The sequence below is a fragment of the Curcuma longa genome, chromosome 9 (genome assembly GCF_044706935.1).
Source record: "Curcuma longa cultivar G26 ecotype Majalengka, Jawa Barat chromosome 9, ITB_CL_G26_1.1, whole genome shotgun sequence".
In the NCBI taxonomy this organism is placed as follows: Eukaryota; Viridiplantae; Streptophyta; class Magnoliopsida; order Zingiberales; family Zingiberaceae; genus Curcuma; species Curcuma longa.
The window spans coordinates 9,839,281-9,856,950 of NC_133869.1; the positions used below are offsets into that span (position 1 = coordinate 9,839,281).

A 17,670-nucleotide genomic window follows, 5' to 3' on the forward strand; every position below is an offset into this window, starting at 1 on the left:
ACTAAACTCTATCATATTTTTTATCTCAAAAATAATTTTAATCATATTTAAATAATTTTATAAAAAATACATTTTAAAATGAAGCATCTTTTTGAGGATATTAATAAAAAAATGCGCTAAAACTTTATCCATGTAACTATATACATTTTTTAAGATTAAAAACTCTAATTAGTTTTATAAAAATATTTAAAGTTGGTATTGCATTTAACAAGTAATCTTATTTATTTATTTTAAAACAGCGTTTAAAATAAACCTTTCCTTATTCGCTAGGTCGGCGTGCGTGCCTTAAGATGCTCCAGCGGACCATCGCACCGCGGCGCTGTATAAATACTCCTTTCCTCACAGTGAGAGACCGAATTGTGGGCTAAAAGAAAGAGAGAGCGCGGTGTTGGAAACGCGCTTTATACATCGTCCCCCCTTCGCGAGGATCGTTTCCCCGCTCCTCTCCGCTTCCACGCCGACTTCAATTTAAACCTAAAAAAACACAAAAAGTCCCCTCCCGTTTCCCCTCTCGCCTCGCCGCGCCGTCTTCCACCCACCGATCGCCGCTCCGCAACCCTAATCGATCCCTATTCGATCTGCCGATCGCCGTCGCTGCAAACTCCGTCAGCTTCGCCGGCCTGGGGTTCTCACCTGCTCGCCTTCCAAGATCTAGGGTTTCTTATGCCCGTCCGCTGGCAGCGCGCAACTGATAGCATCGCTGGGTTTCGATGTCGAACGAGGACGAAGCCGCCGCCGCCGCCGCAGTCGAGATCCGTGACGTTTGGGCCGACAACCTGGACGCCGAGATCGGTATGATCCGCGAGATCGTCGACGACTTCCCCTTCGTTGCCATGGACACCGAGTTCCCTGGCGTCGCCATCCGCCCCCTTGGCGACTTCAAGTGCTTCGCTGACAGTAACTACCATGTCCTCCGCGCCAACGTCGACCTCCTGCACCTGATCCAGCTCGGCCTCACCTTTACCAATGGTGCAGGGCTGCTTCCTACCTCCTCCGGGGGGCGCCCTATCGTGTGGCAGTTTAACTTCAGGGAATTCGATGTCGAGCGGGATGTCAGCAACCCTGAATCCATCGAGCTCTTGAGCAAGTCGGGCATTGATTTCATCAAGAATCGGGAGTTTGGGGTCGACGCCAAGCGCTTCGCTGAGCTCCTCATGTCGTCTGGCGTTGTCCTCAATCATTCTGTTAGCTGGGTGACTTTTCATTGTCCTTATGACTTCGGGTACCTCCTAAAGATCCTAACCTGCAGAACGCTGCCTGAGACTCGAGAGGAGTTCCATCAACTCGTCAAGATTTTCTTCCCTGTTCTATATGACATCAAGCATCTTATGAGGTTTTCAAACTACCTCCATGGAGGGCTTAACAAGCTTGCTGAGCAGTTGGCGGTTGAAAGGGTCGGTATCTGTCATCAAGCTGGTTCAGATAGTTTGCTTACTGCTCGGGTATTCCAAAAACTTACAGAGAAATACTTCAATGGGGCAATTGAGGGATACTCGGGGGTCATGTATGGGCTTGATACTGATTGAAGGTTGAATGGTCTGTGATGCTAGTTATCAGACTTCATTGAATTTGAAAAAGGGAAAATAAAAAAAAAGATTTGAGTATATATACTTATGTGCTTGTGTTGCTCCTCCGTGTTAGTTCTTTCTTGTGTGTTGCTCATACTGTCGTTTCTTTAAATTTCGTAGATTATATTCATAACCCTATTTCCTTACAATCTCCTGGACACCTCTTATCCTTATCATTCAAGAACTCAGCTTGCTGCATTTTATACTGTTATATTGTTTGTGTTATTCTAACTGAAACCCCGTTTGTTATTTGCAAATTTCTTTGTTAGTGTTTTCATCTGCAGATGTAGGTGTGCATTATTCGTGGATAATTTGGCTACAAAACCTCTGATTAAATCCTAAGTTGCTGTGCTAGGTATGATATTTAAAGAATGAAAGATCTTTCTGTTTATTTCTTTGATACTTTGTATGTATCATGGTTGCCTTCATATAATTTATTTTTCTTTTGGTACTATTGTAGGTTTTGGAGGATTCTACTTGCAGAAATAACAAGCAAATAATTTGGGCTTTTACCGAAATTGAACAGGATATCTTTAATGGTTATATCAACCTATCAATTTTCGGCTGGCAAAATCTTCTATATTAACATGGCACACTTGAAGTAAGTCCTCTTTGCTAGATTTCATTGTATTTGTTTAGTTTAAATTTTTTTAAGGCATACCTTTAGTTTTAAATCTTTTTTTTTCAGAAATCGAAAGAAAACTTTTGATTCTCCATAGTTTTAAATGTTAATTAAATGAAGAACAAGTGATTACTTGAAGCTGAATTAGTTGCAATTGTGCTTAATCTAACAGAGGTGATCTGATTTGAGACAGTAGTTGACCACTGTGTTTTCTTGGGTCAACACTTTCTTGTAAGTGTTCTGTGAGGTATCAGTGTCTTGGACCTTTGGACTGTAGTTGCCACCCATGGGGTCACAATTTAAGTTAAATATAATGGTTATTGAGTAGAAACTTCAATTCAACTTGCTTTTTCTTGTTTATCCCTAGTAAACAAATTGGTTTAGCATTGACCAAGAGACATCAATGGATTTAACATCCACTGACAGATAAAGTTACACAATACTGAAAGTTACATATCTCCTACTCCACTTCTGTCTTAATCATATTTACCAGATTCTGGATATTAATTGATCTTTTTTCGTGTTAACTATTCACATATGATTCGGCTTTATACTTGGCGTTCTATGTCATCACTTCTTTATTAACCTATCAATTTTCAGCTGGAAAAATTTTTTATATTAACATGGCACACTTGAAGTAAGTCCTCTTTTCTAGATTTCTTTGTATTTGTATAGTTTAAAATTTTTTAAGGCATACCTTTAGTGGATCTTTTTTGAGAAATTGAAAGAACTTTTGATTCTCCATAGTTTTAAATGTTAATCAAATGAAGAACAAGCGAAGCTGAATTAGTTGCAATTGTGCTTAATCTAACAGAGGTGATCTGATTTGAGACAGTAGTTGACCACTGTGTTTTCTTGGGCCAACACTTACTTGTAAGTGTTCTGTGAGGTATCAGTGTCTTGGACCTTTGGACTGTAGTTGCCACCCATGGGTCACAATTTAAGTTAAATGGTTATCGAGTAGAAACTTCAATTCAACTTGCGTTTTCTTGTTTATCCCTAGTAAAAAAATGGGTTTAGCATTGACCAAGAGGCATCAATAGATTTAACATCCACAGACAAAGTTATACAATACTGAAAGTTACATATCTCCTAATCATACTTACCAGATTCTGGATATTAATTGATCTTTTTTTTTGTGTTAACTATTCACATATGATTCGGCTTTATACTTGGCATTCTATATCATCACTTCTTTATCGAAAACAATGATGCATGGAGCTTTGATATACATAGGCTTGCCAATTTAGTATCACATTTCTTTGGTTCTAACAAGTACTCTCTACTCATCTTCCCCTCCTAAGGTTAAGCTCCTCTAAGGAGCTTAGTTACTAAAATCTGACTGGACACATCCTCTCAGAAGCATAGATGTTTAAATCCCTCATAATAAAATATAAGTGTAAATTGATTATTCAAATTTTTATATCAATAATTATTCCATAGTCTTGGTAAATTATTTTACATTTGTTTATAATTTGTATCTCAATATGGTCCTCATTGATTTAGGATTAATTTTATTATTATGCACCAAAATATAATGTAACAAAAGGAACATGTTTCTTTGTGATGTGGAATTTATTTACGCAATGCAATGTCTTAATCATCTTCATTATCTATTTATAGTTCATGAATAAAATTAATAAATTTATGCTCTTAACTAGTGGATCTGGGTCAGGCTAGCCAACAAACTCTCCTTGAGTTTTCCTATGAATTTGTGGTGGCTCATGATTGCTCGTTTTTTTCACATGAAATAGTAATTAAAAATTCTTGGACACAAGTAGCTGCTTTTTCTGTTTTTTAGATATTCTTTTCTGAATTCTGATAAAGGCAAAATGTATGTGCTCACTTTGGTTTTAGCTGTTCATCGAGATTCACAGCCATCATTGATTTATTGTGTCAACTCTGGGAAGATTATTTAACTTACATTTTTGTTGAAGAACAGAACCACAGTCAAGGTGTCTATTTCTCACAATTAGTGTCTCCTTGGTTTTTGATAGATCAAGCACTTAAATTCCATAGGAAAATGCGTCCTTATCAATTAAGATTAAATCATAGTATTTCCCTTTGATTTCGTTGTTGCCTAATACCTTCTTCAACTTCACCCCTTTGGTTTTGTTAGGCGGCTGATCTATGGGTTATCGGTCGAGATTGTGATGCATAGTGCAATGATCTTGTATATGTGTTTGTACTAACATGCTTTTGTATTTGATGTTAAATTTATTTGATCTCTTCTTTGCCGTTAGGATGGCAGATTCCATTTTTTTTTAAGAAAAAGTGAATAACATAAATTGTTATATCACCGCCTATGAATTCAATCTAGGCAATGGCATGCTTGGTTTGGTCCACACAACTAATTCTATTTTTCATAGAATTACATCATGTCGGGCTCTCATAGAAATGAACTTGAATTTGATTCATTTAGATAATGAATTTTTAATTCGAGCTTGTTTGTGTGAGTTTCATATTAAGTTTGTTTATTTATTTATTTACAAGTTTGATAAGAAATATATCGATCTTGTCTGGCTCATCCAGTCTATAGCCTACGTAGAATAAGCATATCTTTGCGTTCATATTAATCATCTTTGATCGTTATTTTCTCTTTGTAAGTTTGTTTTCCTTCAAGTTTTCTTCATGTTTGTCATTAGTTTATTCTTCAGAATTAAAGTTTCTGTGACACAAGAAGGCACAAGATTTTCTAACTAGATCTCATAAGTTTTTGAATCCCATGATGCTCTGCCAAATTTAAGGAATACCTTGTTGACTCTACAAGATACAGAATGAATATTGGAACACAATCACGAATGGAATTGAATCATAGGTGAAATGGAATTGTCCAATTGAAAACTTTTGATATACGATATGTGAAAATGGTAGCAGCAAGTTATGAGTTCACAAACCACCAGTCTAAATAATAATGATCTATTATATAACCAATCAACAGAACAAGCAAAAATAAAAAACTATTGCTTATGTGCACCTAAGACAATAGAGAAATAAGAATCATCACCACTTTATCATCACTACTCACAATTTCTGGCTGCTTCTGGTAAACAAGTTTCATGCACTTTCCAGCATACTATGCAACTTAGGAATTCTCCGACGGAACAATGGTTCTAGACGAAAAGAAGGGACATCAATCATCCATTTTTTAGCATCGTACATATCGTTCCATGCTTGAACTATCTCGTCGATCTTGAAGGCCAAACCTGGAACCAAAGCAACTCTATCAATACTATAGAAAGCAGGTAAAAGGTTTCTTTCTTTACAGTTTGATCTTTTGGGATAAATGATTAGTAAATCATCTTCTCAACGAATGCATTACAGTATGAAGAGAACAGAGTACAAACTGAAACCGGCACATTAAACAACCCTTTTTAAACATGTTCAATGAATTATATACTTGGATAAGTTAAATCGATTTGATCTACTTATGAAACTGGCCAACAAGTTGGGACTAAGTACTGGATTTCAAGACCAAAAAAGTGTGGGAGATTCTATGAAGAAAATATAGTTAAAATGAGTATTAAAAACAACCTAAGATCCAGGCAATTTGCATAAATGTGTTTCTATGATTTATGATTAGTGTTACGAGACATGAAGCATATGTTGTTTAAATCAGTAATGCGATGCTAATATTGTGCTTAATATCTCTAATGTAATTTGTAGCAATCATAAGTGACAGCAACAAAACATATGTTTCTTATGCATTTCCTAATAGAAATGACGAGGATGCACAAAGAAATGCAGTTTTACCTTCTTGAGCAATACTGTTGGAGTAGTGGTTTTTTACAGTAACAGTGATATCGCCGGGGGAAATTCCAGCATGTTTAAATTTTGCCACTGCTGCCATGAGATATTCTTCCCAAGTAGGAAGGTCCAATTTGAACTCCACAATAGATCGCTCGTAGAGGATTGTACCCCATAGTATGTTTATCTGAGATCTCACCTTAGAAGCCTGATCCTTTGCTTCATCCATTGAGAGCTCTTCGAAATGATCACCCATCTTTTCCGAGAGGCTCTTTCCCTCTGTGGATTTCGAGTGGTCCGCTACTTCTTGTTCTTCCTTCTTCTCCCACATTATCATGCCTTTTTCCATGTTACCCTCAGCATCATTGAACAAACCAAAGATCTCTTCTGAAGGCCGAATGTCTGGTTCGCAGTTGCTTCCGATGTAATAATACCATGAAAGCCTTGCTTGTTCAAACTGTTGCTGAGCAAGTGCAATATGCCCTTCATAAAAGTCAGGTTTAGCTTTTAAGGATTCTTCGTATCGCTTCCCAGCCTTAGTATACTCAGACTGTGCCCAATTGTATGAACCTTTGATCCTTTCTAACATTGATACCTTGGGATCATCTTCTGGCAAGAACAACCTCTTCCTTGCTCGACACATATGGACATTTCCCCAATTGAACAAGGCAAGCGCAACCATCTCCTGAAATTTCCCCTCGGCGATTTTAAAGATTTCCTGTGCTTCTTCGGTAGTGACGGTATCTTCTATTGCTTCATGATACATTTTCATACCAAATTCATGAAGGTTCAGATATGCATCCGAACTAAGACCCAGTTGATTCTTAAATAAGTGAGCAAATTGCACAATCCAGTCATCAATATAACTAGGCAATGTTTTCACTTCCTCTTTTTTGATGCTTCCATTCCTTCCATTGCCTCTCGAAGAAGAGCTAGAATCAACATCCTCCAGCCAAGGTTCATGCTCAGGACTAACTTCTGTTAGATACAGCCGGACCGAGCCTTGAGGGTCTGCAGATTCTTCAGCCCGCCTTAGCTCTTCCGACGTCGTGATCGTCACGAAGTCGCCCTCTTCGTCCTTGTACTTGATGAGGACGGCCTTCAGGTTCGGAAACTTTTTACCCACAGTCTCCCTCAGATGCAACATAGCACAATTGGCAGGTATTTGGACCCATCTTATATCATCCCCCAACACTAACTTCACCCCTTTCATAGGTTCTTCTTCCTGAACTTCAGTGTGCTTAATTTCTTCAGATGCCTTCTCCTGTGCTTTTCGGCTCTTCTTCCTATTCTTCTTTGAGCTAACTACTGCAGCATCCGGAGGCGAAAGAGCTGCAATTCCATCCGACACTGTGCCATTCGTCTCCGCCGCTTTCTTCAACCTTTCAGACAACTCCAAGGCATTCTGGTTATTTGGTTCCCAACTCAAAGCGAGATCGATATCTTTACGCGCCAATTCCAATTGATTCAAGGCCTTGAAACACCTCCCCCTTCTGAGTAGGGCTTTAGTGTACTTTGGTGATGCCTGGAGGGCTAGATCACACTCCATTATCGCTCGGGGATAGTCCGCCGGAGTCGACTGCATATAGCAAGCAGCCCTGTTATAGTGGAGGTACACTTCGTCGGCGTGGTTCTTGGGAAGCAACTTGATGGCATTCTCATACTTGACCAGAGCCCCTTCATAGTCCCCTGAATGGAACAATCTGTTACCCTCCTCTTTCAAACCCTGCGCCATATCGACAAAGAGTTGCATGTCTTCTTGGAAGTTTTGCTTGGATTTGGGATTGGTAACTCTCCTGCCTGAACCCTTGGTTTTCTTTGCAGTAGGCTTGCCCATTTCCAATTATCAAGTAGAATTCTCCTTCCAAGTTTATGCTTGAGTGAGAATAATCAAGGAGCTAGAGAAACCCTAATCCTGCGACAGGGATTCCGCCTCTCCTTCTCCAACCAACCACCAAAGAAATACTAACGGAGATGAGATCTACTCCTAACAGCTTCACGGAAATTACGAGGAAGGGAAACGAGGCGAAAACTTATCTCGGCGAACGGTGCGGTGCGGAAACCCTCTCCGCCTCCTTCACAACGATCGATCGATCGATCGAAGGTCCGATCCTTCAGGTCTAAGGGCCGTCGCGGGGAAGGTGACTTGGGGAAGACGGCAAGAGGAGGTTTCTTCGCGGCCACGGCGCGATCGTGTGGTGTGGGGAGGAGGAATCGAGGGCGGGCGGCGGCTCCCGAGATTCGTTGGAGTCGTCGGGTGCCAGGAGTGTGAAGGGGCTCCAAGTGGACGCGAAAGGAAGTCCAATGGCACGCGTCTGTCGGTTGTTGTTCTACTGTTGCAGCAATTTTCATTATATATATATATATTTAGATATACTTGGGAGATTATTATGCTGCGCGACAATTTGAATCCCGCGATCCGTGCGTGACTCCCTGATCCATCGCCTGCTACCGCCGCCTTCGCCGTGCCGTACGGCCTGCCGCCTTCGCCAGACCCCGAAACGCGGCCGTGATTCGACGCGCCATTGGCCGGCGCTTCGGCCGACCTCCGGATAATCCGGTCGAATCCGACGAATTTGATCGAAAACAACCGCCTTCATTGCGAGCCCACTGTCGACGGCGATTCAGTCAGGCCCCGGTAGGTTTTCGATCGTGATTTGGTCGGAAACAGTGCTGCCACTGCCAATCCTGTTTTCGACCGAATTCTGTCATATTCGGCCACTATCCGATCGGAATCCGACGTCGGACGGAGCGTCGGCGAGCGGCGCGTCGATCGCGCTCGAGGCGGCGACCGATGGTGGCCGGACAGCGACGGCAGCAGTGGCGGTGGATCCAGGGTGTCGCGCACGGATCGTGAATTTTTCGTCGCGCAGTTTTCAGTATTTTCTATGTAGATATATGTAGAAATCACTGCTTAGTTTGACTTTTTCCAAAAAAAAATATCTATTTTTTTCATCGTTTATTTTTTAAAAGCTAAACATTCTATATATATGTTTATAATTTTCATTCTTATTGCTTTCTCTCCCCAAGTAAACACTAAGCAAAGGATCAACCACACAATCCTCCCCCTCTTCCTCTCGGTTGCTAAAGATTGATTTCCTCCTCCCAAGTAAACGCATCCTCAAAGCCATCCAATTTTCACTTTGCTCCCGATATTTTTAAGATTTTAAAACCTTCTCAGTTGTCGAGCGGATTTTAAAACGACACGTGCCCGAATTCTATTTGACAGGTCCATGGGACCCACATAGATCCCACCATTGCTTCCCAATTCAATGTAAACCAGGAGGACATTTGAACGCCTTCCTTCCGTTCTCTTCTCTTTCTCGCAGATTTCGGTTTGCTTCGCCAGATCTCGCCGGCTTCCGCATTGGATCGCGTTGGATCTCTGCGCCGCCCTCCGTCGATCTATCTGGCATAGATCGGAATCTCCAGGCGCTCGCTTCGCGCTTTAGGTCGGTCTCCCTTGCTTTCGGAATGCTCTCGATGCTTGGCTGCCCTTCGATCGCTTTCTAACGCTTTATTTTTTTTTTGATGGGTTATCGTTGCATCTGCTTAAAGATTGAGTCTTGCAGTTCCGAATCGACTCCCTCTGTGTTATTTCCAACACTGTCTTTTGTTTTAGGATTCCGATTTCTGTCGCCCTCATTTGACTTTTTGTTTTTGGTAAAAGTTGTCCCCTTTTTTGTGTTTGCCATACTTCCATTGTGTTTCATCTAGATTTATTCTCTTGTCGCGTAATGAGGCAGTGTGTTTCCTATCGTCGTAATCTATAAAACTTGATTTGGTTTTTCTATTCGACTATTTTAAGAATGAAGTAGAAAATATATGAAATGGCTGAGAAAGTATTGCCAGAATGTTTGGTACAGCCCAAGAACTTCTATTAATTACACTATTCTTTTGTGGAAGAAAAATACTCTTGCAGTACTAGCGAATGATCCGATGTTTATACATACAGCTTACTTTCAGTTTCTCTCCTTTCTCACAACAAAAACAATTTTGTAGAGAAACCTTTATGTTAGATTTCTAAATGGCACAGTCAGTTCACTCATATAATTTTCAAAAAAAAAAAAGACACATTCTAATGATTTTAATGCAGGGTAAGAGAATGTTGGTGATCAAGTTCTGTTGAAGCCAAGATGAGCAGTCATGATGATCACGAGAGATCTACAAGTAACATAATTTTATTATTATTACTATGTTCAGTCTTTTAATTAGATCAGCCTATTGTTTTACCATGAACAAATACCAGCTGAGATGCCCATATACAAAGTTTTCCAGATATATGAGATGTCCTTAAACTCAAGAAGCAAATTATCAAACTTTCTTCTCATTAGGAAATGTTCTTGCCTCTTATAGTCAGTAAACTTAGCAAAAAAGATGCTCCTTGCATTTACAAAATATCACAATCTACAAATACCAACTCTTTTGCAGTGTTCATCTTTGTTTATCACCATTACTAAAATATTTAGAAGAGATACTCAACAACAATAACTAAGTTTTTATATCACTAAGTGGGATCGGCTATATGGATATTCCTACGCTATTGGGCACAATCCCTTATTATGTCATCTTCTATATTTTATACTATGCCCTTTTAAAAATGCTTCCATCTGGATATATAGAATAGTAAGGCTTCAAACTACATTTTGTTATTCTCCTTATAGGTAATATGAGGAAGCTGAAGGAGTTGATGCTTAAAAGTGACAACCGAATTTGTGCAGATTGTGGTGCCCCTGATCCAAAATGGGCGTAAGTTCCTCTATCTTTTATAAAATTATATAGAGATGGCATATTAGGTTCAAATCCATCTTGTTCCAATTCCTTTATGTACTTAAGGACAGAATATAACAAAAAATAATTTTGTAACCAATTGTATATCTGTTTTTTACCTTCACATTAATAATCAAAATATCCAGAACTTCAAAATGCCCTACCATTGTTTCAACTAAATTACCACTCAAACTGCTTATGCTTTAATGGAGAGAGGGGTCTTTTCACCTAAAATGGAAATGTTGGAGGATATTTTGACATTAATAAAACATTGGGAGGCATTTTGATAGACACCCTACATTGTAATTACAGATCTCAAAATCGTAAATCTTGATATAATTTTTTATTTTTTTTTTGGTTTTACAGATCATCAAACATAGGGGTGTTCATATGTTTGAATTGCAGTGGTGTGCACAGAAACCTTGGCACACATATCTCAAAGGTACCGTTTCATGACAATTCTTGTTTTTTGCTGCATTTAAATCTTATGCATAATAACATTTCTCACCTGAATCTGATACATCTAATCTGCACACGCACACAATAAACCAATTTCAGTTATATGGTTCAGTAGTATTCTCTTCAAATCAATTGATGAGATCATATATTAAATGCTATATGTTATTTTCATTTTATTTCCTCTACGTTCCTTTGTTTTCTTCTACTGTGATTCAGGTTCTGTCAGTAACCCTAGATAAGTGGTCCGACGAGCAAATTGACTCTATGATAGAAGTTGGTGGAAATTCTTATGCCAATACCATTTATGAGGCTTTTCTTCCAGAAGGATATCCCAAGCCTAATGCACACTCCAGTTACGAAGAGAGAGCAGAATTCATAAGGTACTTGGTATTCATAGAGTTCTCAGGTTTCTCAAAAGATGAGTGAATCCTCATACTAAAAGACAACTCAAATTTTGAGTTAGGGCCAAATATGAGAGGCAAGAATTTTTGAAACCAGGTCTGCGAATTCTTCCTTCAAAAACATCTTGCGATACCGAAAAGGATAATGTCTGTTCAGAAAGTTCATCTAATGCGGTAAAACCTAGCGTCCTGCAATTGTGAAATGTTGTAGCATATACTCTATTACCTACTTAGAATACTCTACATGTTACTTTAATAACATGGTCTGGGTTTGGTTTCAGGTAGGGATGGTAGAGTTCATCGGCATACTGATTGCCAAAGTAATTAAAGGCACTAATTTAGCAGTAAGAGACGTGCGAAGTAGCGATCCATATGTTGTTTTGACTCTTGGACAGCAGGTAAGTTTTAACACTTTTGCAAGTCATTATCAATAGATAATAATATGTTTCTTCACAAAGTGATTTGGTTTTATCTAAGGGTTAACTAGATGATTAATCTTTTGCAGAAGGCTAAAACATCTGTCATTAAGAGCAATCTGAATCCTGTTTGGAATCAGGAGCTTAAGTTGTCAGTTTCTAAAAACTACGGGGCACTAAAAGTTGTAAGTTAATCCTCATACTTGTTCGACGAACTTTTGTATCCAATATACACACACAAATGCTTCCTAGAAATGTTCATGTAAGATTTTTGTTCCACAAACAGCAAATATTTGATCATGACCTGATTTCCTCTGATGATCTGATGGGCGAAGCGGAGGTGGACCTCCAACCAATGATCACAGCAGCCATGGCGTTTGGCGATCCCGACTTGCTTGCCAATATGCAAATTGGGAAGTGGCTACAATCCGATGACAATGCCCTCACAAAAGACAGCAGCATCAACATAGTTGATGGGAAGGTCAAACAAGAAGTGTCACTAAAGTTGCAAAATACTGAGTGTGGAGAGATTGACCTGGAACTGGAATGGATTTCCCTGACCCAGTGAATCTCAAGTTCATACCATGTTTACAACTTCAACTAAGACATGTTTAGCCACCCTATTTTGTTTCGTGCATATCAAACTTTTGCGTTGTGGGTGAACGATGAATTATGTTATCTATATCAAGGATAAGAAAACGGATATGTAGAAATAAAAATGTTCACTCTACTTCCCAAAAGGCAGGTCTGGTTCCTACCTTCTGCGCTTTGTTTTTTCTCAATTCGGTTGTGATCAACTTTTCTTTTCTTTTCTTTTTTGATGAAACCAGTTTTCTAGGGGAAGAAAAATCTGGCATTACAATAAGGTTTGTTCACACTTTGTTGATTGCACAAAATCTATTATTGTTTTGAGAGCAATTATTCATTGACGTTCGGTATTTTATCAAACCATGCCCACCGGTTTCGAGATTTTTTATTTCACGAACTTAATTTTTATAATATAAAAATATAAAAATCATGCAGCACGTTTTTAAATTTACTATTGACAATTTATGCTATTGAATTCAGATTTGAAATCATAAATATTTAAAAAAATTAAAAGAATATTAATTTTGATTTAAAATAATTCAGAATTATCTACGTCTATCAATTAATTTTGAGCAAAATTAACTGATAAATTAGAGAACTTAAAAATTCAAAATTTTGATATTTTCAAATCAAAAATGCTAAAAATTCATCAATGATGTTGATAAGTGAATATCATGTAATAATTTTGTAATAAATTTTATTAAATTTTTATAAATTAAAAAATTACTATTTTCAATTTACATTCAAATTCGAATTCAAATATAAAGGCATAAATACATTAAAAAGATATTTTAATTTGAAATGAAATTGATTGATAGAGCTAAAAAATTTTGAATCACTTCAACTCAAAATAAATATTCTTTAAAACCTTCTTAATATATATATATCCTCAAATTTAAATTCAATAACATAAATTAAAATTAATAAATTTAAATGAGAAAAAATAAATATAATAGAAATACAAACGCTGATTGTAATTGGAAATTAAATATGTGAAATAAAAATTAAAAATGCCATTGTATGCTTATAGCTTTTGCAGAAATACCTTATTCCAGTTGGCATCAAAGTTACAGTGGAACAATATAATTAAATTGATAGCATGATTATTTAACTTTTTTTAGTATTTTATGAAATAAATGAAGTTAAGGAAAAAACAAGAAATCAAAATGTCACGTGCAAGAGATACAATCCTAAGCAATGTGGACCAACTACACACTAGGAAAAATTGAATTTTCTCCATATGAATGAAAAAAAAAATCAATAGCAAGATTAATACTATCAAGAAAAGGATTGAGGCAAATCAAAAAGAAAGCCCTTCCAGAATTAATCGGGCGAAACTTAAACACTTGGATTACCTCAAATAATATATATATATATATATATGAAAGGAATTGATTCAAACACCAAATGCATTCCTGTGACTCACCAAATTGTACCTATTTCACAAGCTGAAATGATCGAGGTCAGAGCTTCATTTACGTCAAAAGAGTATCACAACAATGTGTGTCTAAGCATTCTAACCGGCTTAAGCGACCTGCTAAGAACCATGACAAGTGTGCAAACCACCATGTGAATGTTAATATGAATTCCACACATGTTATAAAAAGTGTTCAGTGATAAAACTAAGGCCCTTTTGTCCAAGTTGGAAGAGATCAGGCACAACTACAGCTCATCTGACATATTAAAAGAGCAAGAAAGTGCAGTGGATTTTGCAGACAAAAATGTGGCTACCTGTCTCTTCTTTTTGGCAACTGTACATTGAACAGCATCTGGAAAACCTTCTGTGATTAGTCTATCCAACCACCAGAATTGCTTTGACGGGAGGAAGATGGATGTGGTCCAGGTGGAAATCCAGGTAAGTTAGCTCGGTCCCGCCTTGCTCCATGGATGTTGTAGTCGAATGGGTCACCTCTACCAGGAAACTGGCCGAATGGGACCTGACTTCCAGGCCTTGCATAGTTTGTCATGTCAAGATGCGGAGCATACCGATCCATTACTGATGATGCAGGGCCGTTTGTCATGTCAAGATGCGGAGCATACCGATCCATTACTGATGATGCAGGGCCGTTTGTCATGTCAAGATGCGGAGCATACCGATCCATTACTGATGATGCAGGGCCGCCAGTGAATTGACCATAGGAAGGGGGAGTGTATAGATGAGAATGTCCGAAACCTGAATCTGAAACAAGCATGGAGTTTCTATCTCTCTGCAACCGTTCATTCTGATCTTGGGAACCATATATCCTTATCTGTGCCCGTAGATCAGACTCTGATGACTTTCCATGCCTGTGAATATCATTGAAATAAGTATTCATACTCGGGGAGTCTCTATTATCATGATGTGTTGACCGTATTTCTGCGGTTCGGGCTCCATAATCATAGTTACCAACCCCACCACTTTGCCAGCTATGTTGATTGCGACTGAACAAATTTTCTCTGGCTGCCGGGGATGTGTACCTCCTAGCAATATCATCAATGTTGTCCTTCACAATATTTTCGGAAATGTCATTACCTCCAGCTTTAACAGCAAATTCTGTTCCAGAAGTGAAATGTGTGTCTCTTTCCGGTGGAGCTACAGTCGATGGTTCTAACGGAATATGACTTGGCATATTTCTATTCTGATCAGGTGAGATGCTCATGTCCGATAACTCATCATCCTTCTTCCTCTCTTCAAGCACCCGACCCTTTTTCTTTCTTCTCCTTTTACGAGAAACAGTGCTAGCAAGTCCTGGAGAGATCTTTCTCTTGGTACTATCAGTGCTTTTATGGTTTTCATCTCTTGATTCTTTCTCTTCTAAAGCGGCATCCCTCACCAAAATTTCAGCCTCCATATGATCCTCTGCTGGAAGACTATATGCTGGCTTCTCTGATAAAATTCCTTCTCCGAGTGGAGGCCCCTCCTCTTCAACTATGTGTCCATGGCGTGCAGCTATTCTTTTGTGCTTCACTGTCCAATCGGCACGGCTCCACAGATACAACGGAGGTGGACTCAAATTCCATTGTTCCAATTGATTATCATTCACATCAACAGAGCCGGGCAAGTAGAACGACTGAAGAAAAAAGATTAGATACAGGACACTCAAGGTTATAAGAGGCATTCTCATGCCTTACATCAGACAATCCAGATGTCTACATACCTTGCCTGAGAGACTCTGACCATCTTCCCATATTAAACTATATTTATCTTGTTTCTTATCGAGTCTGTTAATAAGGAAAACAAATTATAATAGAAATTTACTCCAAAGGAAGATAATATAAAAAAGAATAATACACATAAAAAGATCATACCAAAAAAGTAGCAGTTGAAACAAGATAAGAAGGATCAACAATGGGCAAAAACCAAAAGGGCACCCCTTTTTCAAATAATATCACAAGGGTATCATCCTATTTTTCATCCTGATATGGCATTATTCCAGCACTGTTTTGGCAGTTTTGCCAAAACGACTACAGTATAGAGCAAAATTATTCCAACTTGGTCAAAATTGCTCCAACAGTCCACTCTTGTAGCAATTTTAATCCAAACTGTTGCGACATGTAGCAGTTTTGCTTGTGGTAGTTATTGCCAACGCTGCTCCGACAGCGTTGAGAACAAGGATATTTTGGATGAAAAATGGGATGGGGTGCCCTTTTGATCTATTTTCAATATGTGGCACCCTTTTACCAATAACAAAAATAAGGGGTTCCCTTCTGATTTTTGCCCATTAACAAATGTACCTTTCAGTCTCCTTCGGAACTATAAGAATAACCAGCTTTGGCTTGAACTTTAGTGCATGATCTATGAACTTATTGGCAAGAGCTGCTTTAACACCAAAAGGGGGGTTGAGGCCCATGATCTGTTTCAAAGATTTAAGTAACTTAACAAATGGAAAGTAATGCAGCTTTTGCTGAAATTTGAAGTACATTGATAGAGATGATATGATGTGTTTTTAGTTTGACAAGGAGTATTTACTTTGGGTATTATAACATTATTACTTAATAATTCTCTTATTATTACAAAAACAGTATTTTATCCCTCCCACTTAGTGTGAGAATGAGTACCCTTCTAGGTTTAGGAAATTTAGCAGATGAGTTTGATATGACAACATAGCCTCCCTTCCCCTCTTCAAAATCCAGATTTCTCCCTTCTCCAAGAGTCACTCTTTCTCTCTTCCCTTTTCCTCCAACAATGGGAAAGTATGCTTTCTCTCTACCCTCTCTATTTCCCAATTTAGCAAACACCATGAAGCCCTGACTTAGCACCTCCCTCTCAAGCACAAACTTGTTCATATGATCATTGCACAAGGCCACAAACTAGGAATAACCCTAGCAATCATGTGTTTATGCACTTTGTCACCAGGAAACAGCTACATATCTGATTGAGAACTCAAAGCAGCCCCTACAACCCTACCGCATCCACACTACTTCCTGTGCCCTACCATGAGCTCATCTTTGACTTAGATTAGCATGCACATCTCAACTTAAAATAGCTACCTGTTCATAATAACTTCTAATCCAACACCCTATATGATTAGTTGTCACAATCTTACACGCTCTACTAGGAAAGGAACTAAGGGCTGACATCAAGTTGGACAGCCACCCAAGTGATGCTCTGACAGTGAATCTTCATGTGCGCAAATAGCCTCAACGGACTCACTGCAAAAGGATAGTGACCTTCTTGGACCTGAACCAGTTTCATTTCAAGTATAACAAATGCATGAACCAGGCCTGATTTTATAAGAAAAATCTCCTAACTAAAAATTTTCAGGCAGGTTCCAATTTCAGCCTTTTCAGGTTTCTGAATTTTTCAGAATTTATGAACATTTTCTTTTGGGAATTTTAGGTTTTATATTTGCAAAATTTTAAATTTTATAAAAATTGTCACTTTATGGTGAGAATAAAATATAATTAATAAACAGATCATTTATTATTTTTTTGTCTTCATTACCATTTTATAAGTAATAACTATATAATATATAGTTATATATTCATATGTATAATTGCATAAATAACTACTTGAGTCAGTTTCTTCTAGTTTTATATAAAAACCGAAAGACCTAACCCAAAGCCAAAATATATTTCACATCTTCAAAATCCAAATGAAACACCATTAAAACCCAAGA

At 38.2% G+C, this 17,670-nt stretch overlaps 4 protein-coding genes across 4 annotated transcripts in view; 2 read left to right on the forward strand and 2 right to left on the reverse strand.

Moving 5' to 3' along the window:
* Window positions 1-367: 367 nt before the first annotated feature.
* Window positions 368-1,626, forward strand: LOC141834797 (putative CCR4-associated factor 1 homolog 7). The gene has a single exon (XM_074722167.1). The coding sequence runs from the start codon at window positions 711-713 to the stop codon at window positions 1,524-1,526; it is 816 nt and encodes a 271-aa protein (XP_074578268.1). The 5' UTR covers window positions 368-710; the 3' UTR covers window positions 1,527-1,626.
* Window positions 1,627-5,091: 3,465 nt separating this feature from the next.
* On the reverse strand, window positions 5,092-8,242 carry LOC141835263 (protein PHOX1-like). The gene is made up of 2 exons (XM_074722697.1): window positions 5,944-8,242; window positions 5,092-5,396 (listed from the first exon to the last, which is right to left on the reverse strand). Exons 1-2 carry the CDS (start codon window positions 7,772-7,774, stop codon window positions 5,248-5,250), a joined length of 1,980 nt encoding a protein of 659 aa, XP_074578798.1. The 5' UTR covers window positions 7,775-8,242; the 3' UTR covers window positions 5,092-5,247.
* Window positions 8,243-9,256: 1,014 nt separating this feature from the next.
* Window positions 9,257-12,715, forward strand: LOC141834711 (ADP-ribosylation factor GTPase-activating protein AGD12-like). Its single transcript, XM_074722055.1, has 9 exons — window positions 9,257-9,389; window positions 10,034-10,107; window positions 10,602-10,686; window positions 11,074-11,149; window positions 11,383-11,546; window positions 11,630-11,741; window positions 11,849-11,965; window positions 12,073-12,168; window positions 12,270-12,715. The coding sequence occupies exons 2-9, from the start codon at window positions 10,074-10,076 to the stop codon at window positions 12,549-12,551; spliced, it is 966 nt and encodes a 321-aa protein (XP_074578156.1). The 5' UTR covers window positions 9,257-9,389; window positions 10,034-10,073; the 3' UTR covers window positions 12,552-12,715.
* A 1,426-nt stretch (window positions 12,716-14,141) lies between these two features.
* Window positions 14,142-17,670, reverse strand: part of LOC141834526 (protein ENHANCED DOWNY MILDEW 2-like) — a 32,148-nt gene continuing 28,619 nt past the window's right edge. Inside the window, 3 exon segments of the mRNA XM_074721848.1 lie at window positions 14,142-15,621; window positions 15,709-15,772; window positions 16,286-16,404. Coding sequence (XP_074577949.1) covers window positions 14,359-15,621; window positions 15,709-15,772; window positions 16,286-16,404 — 1,446 coding nt within the window. The 3' untranslated portion in view covers window positions 14,142-14,358.

Coding starts and splice junctions, on each gene's coding strand:
- LOC141834797 (XM_074722167.1), top strand. CDS start 711: ATGTCGAACGAGGACGAAGCCGCCGCCGCCGCCGCAGTCGAGATCCGT.
- LOC141835263 (XM_074722697.1), bottom strand. CDS start 7,774: ATGGGCAAGCCTACTGCAAAGAAAACCAAGGGTTCAGGCAGGAGAGTT. Junction 5,397..5,943: donor CAACAGTATTGCTCAAGAAG/GTAAAACTGCAT, acceptor CTTTGGTTCCAG/GTTTGGCCTTCAAGATCGAC.
- LOC141834711 (XM_074722055.1), top strand. CDS start 10,074: ATGAGCAGTCATGATGATCACGAGAGATCTACAA. Junction 10,108..10,601: donor TGATCACGAGAGATCTACAA/GTAACATAATTT, acceptor TTCTCCTTATAG/GTAATATGAGGAAGCTGAAG. Junction 12,169..12,269: donor ACTACGGGGCACTAAAAGTT/GTAAGTTAATCC, acceptor TTCCACAAACAG/CAAATATTTGATCATGACCT.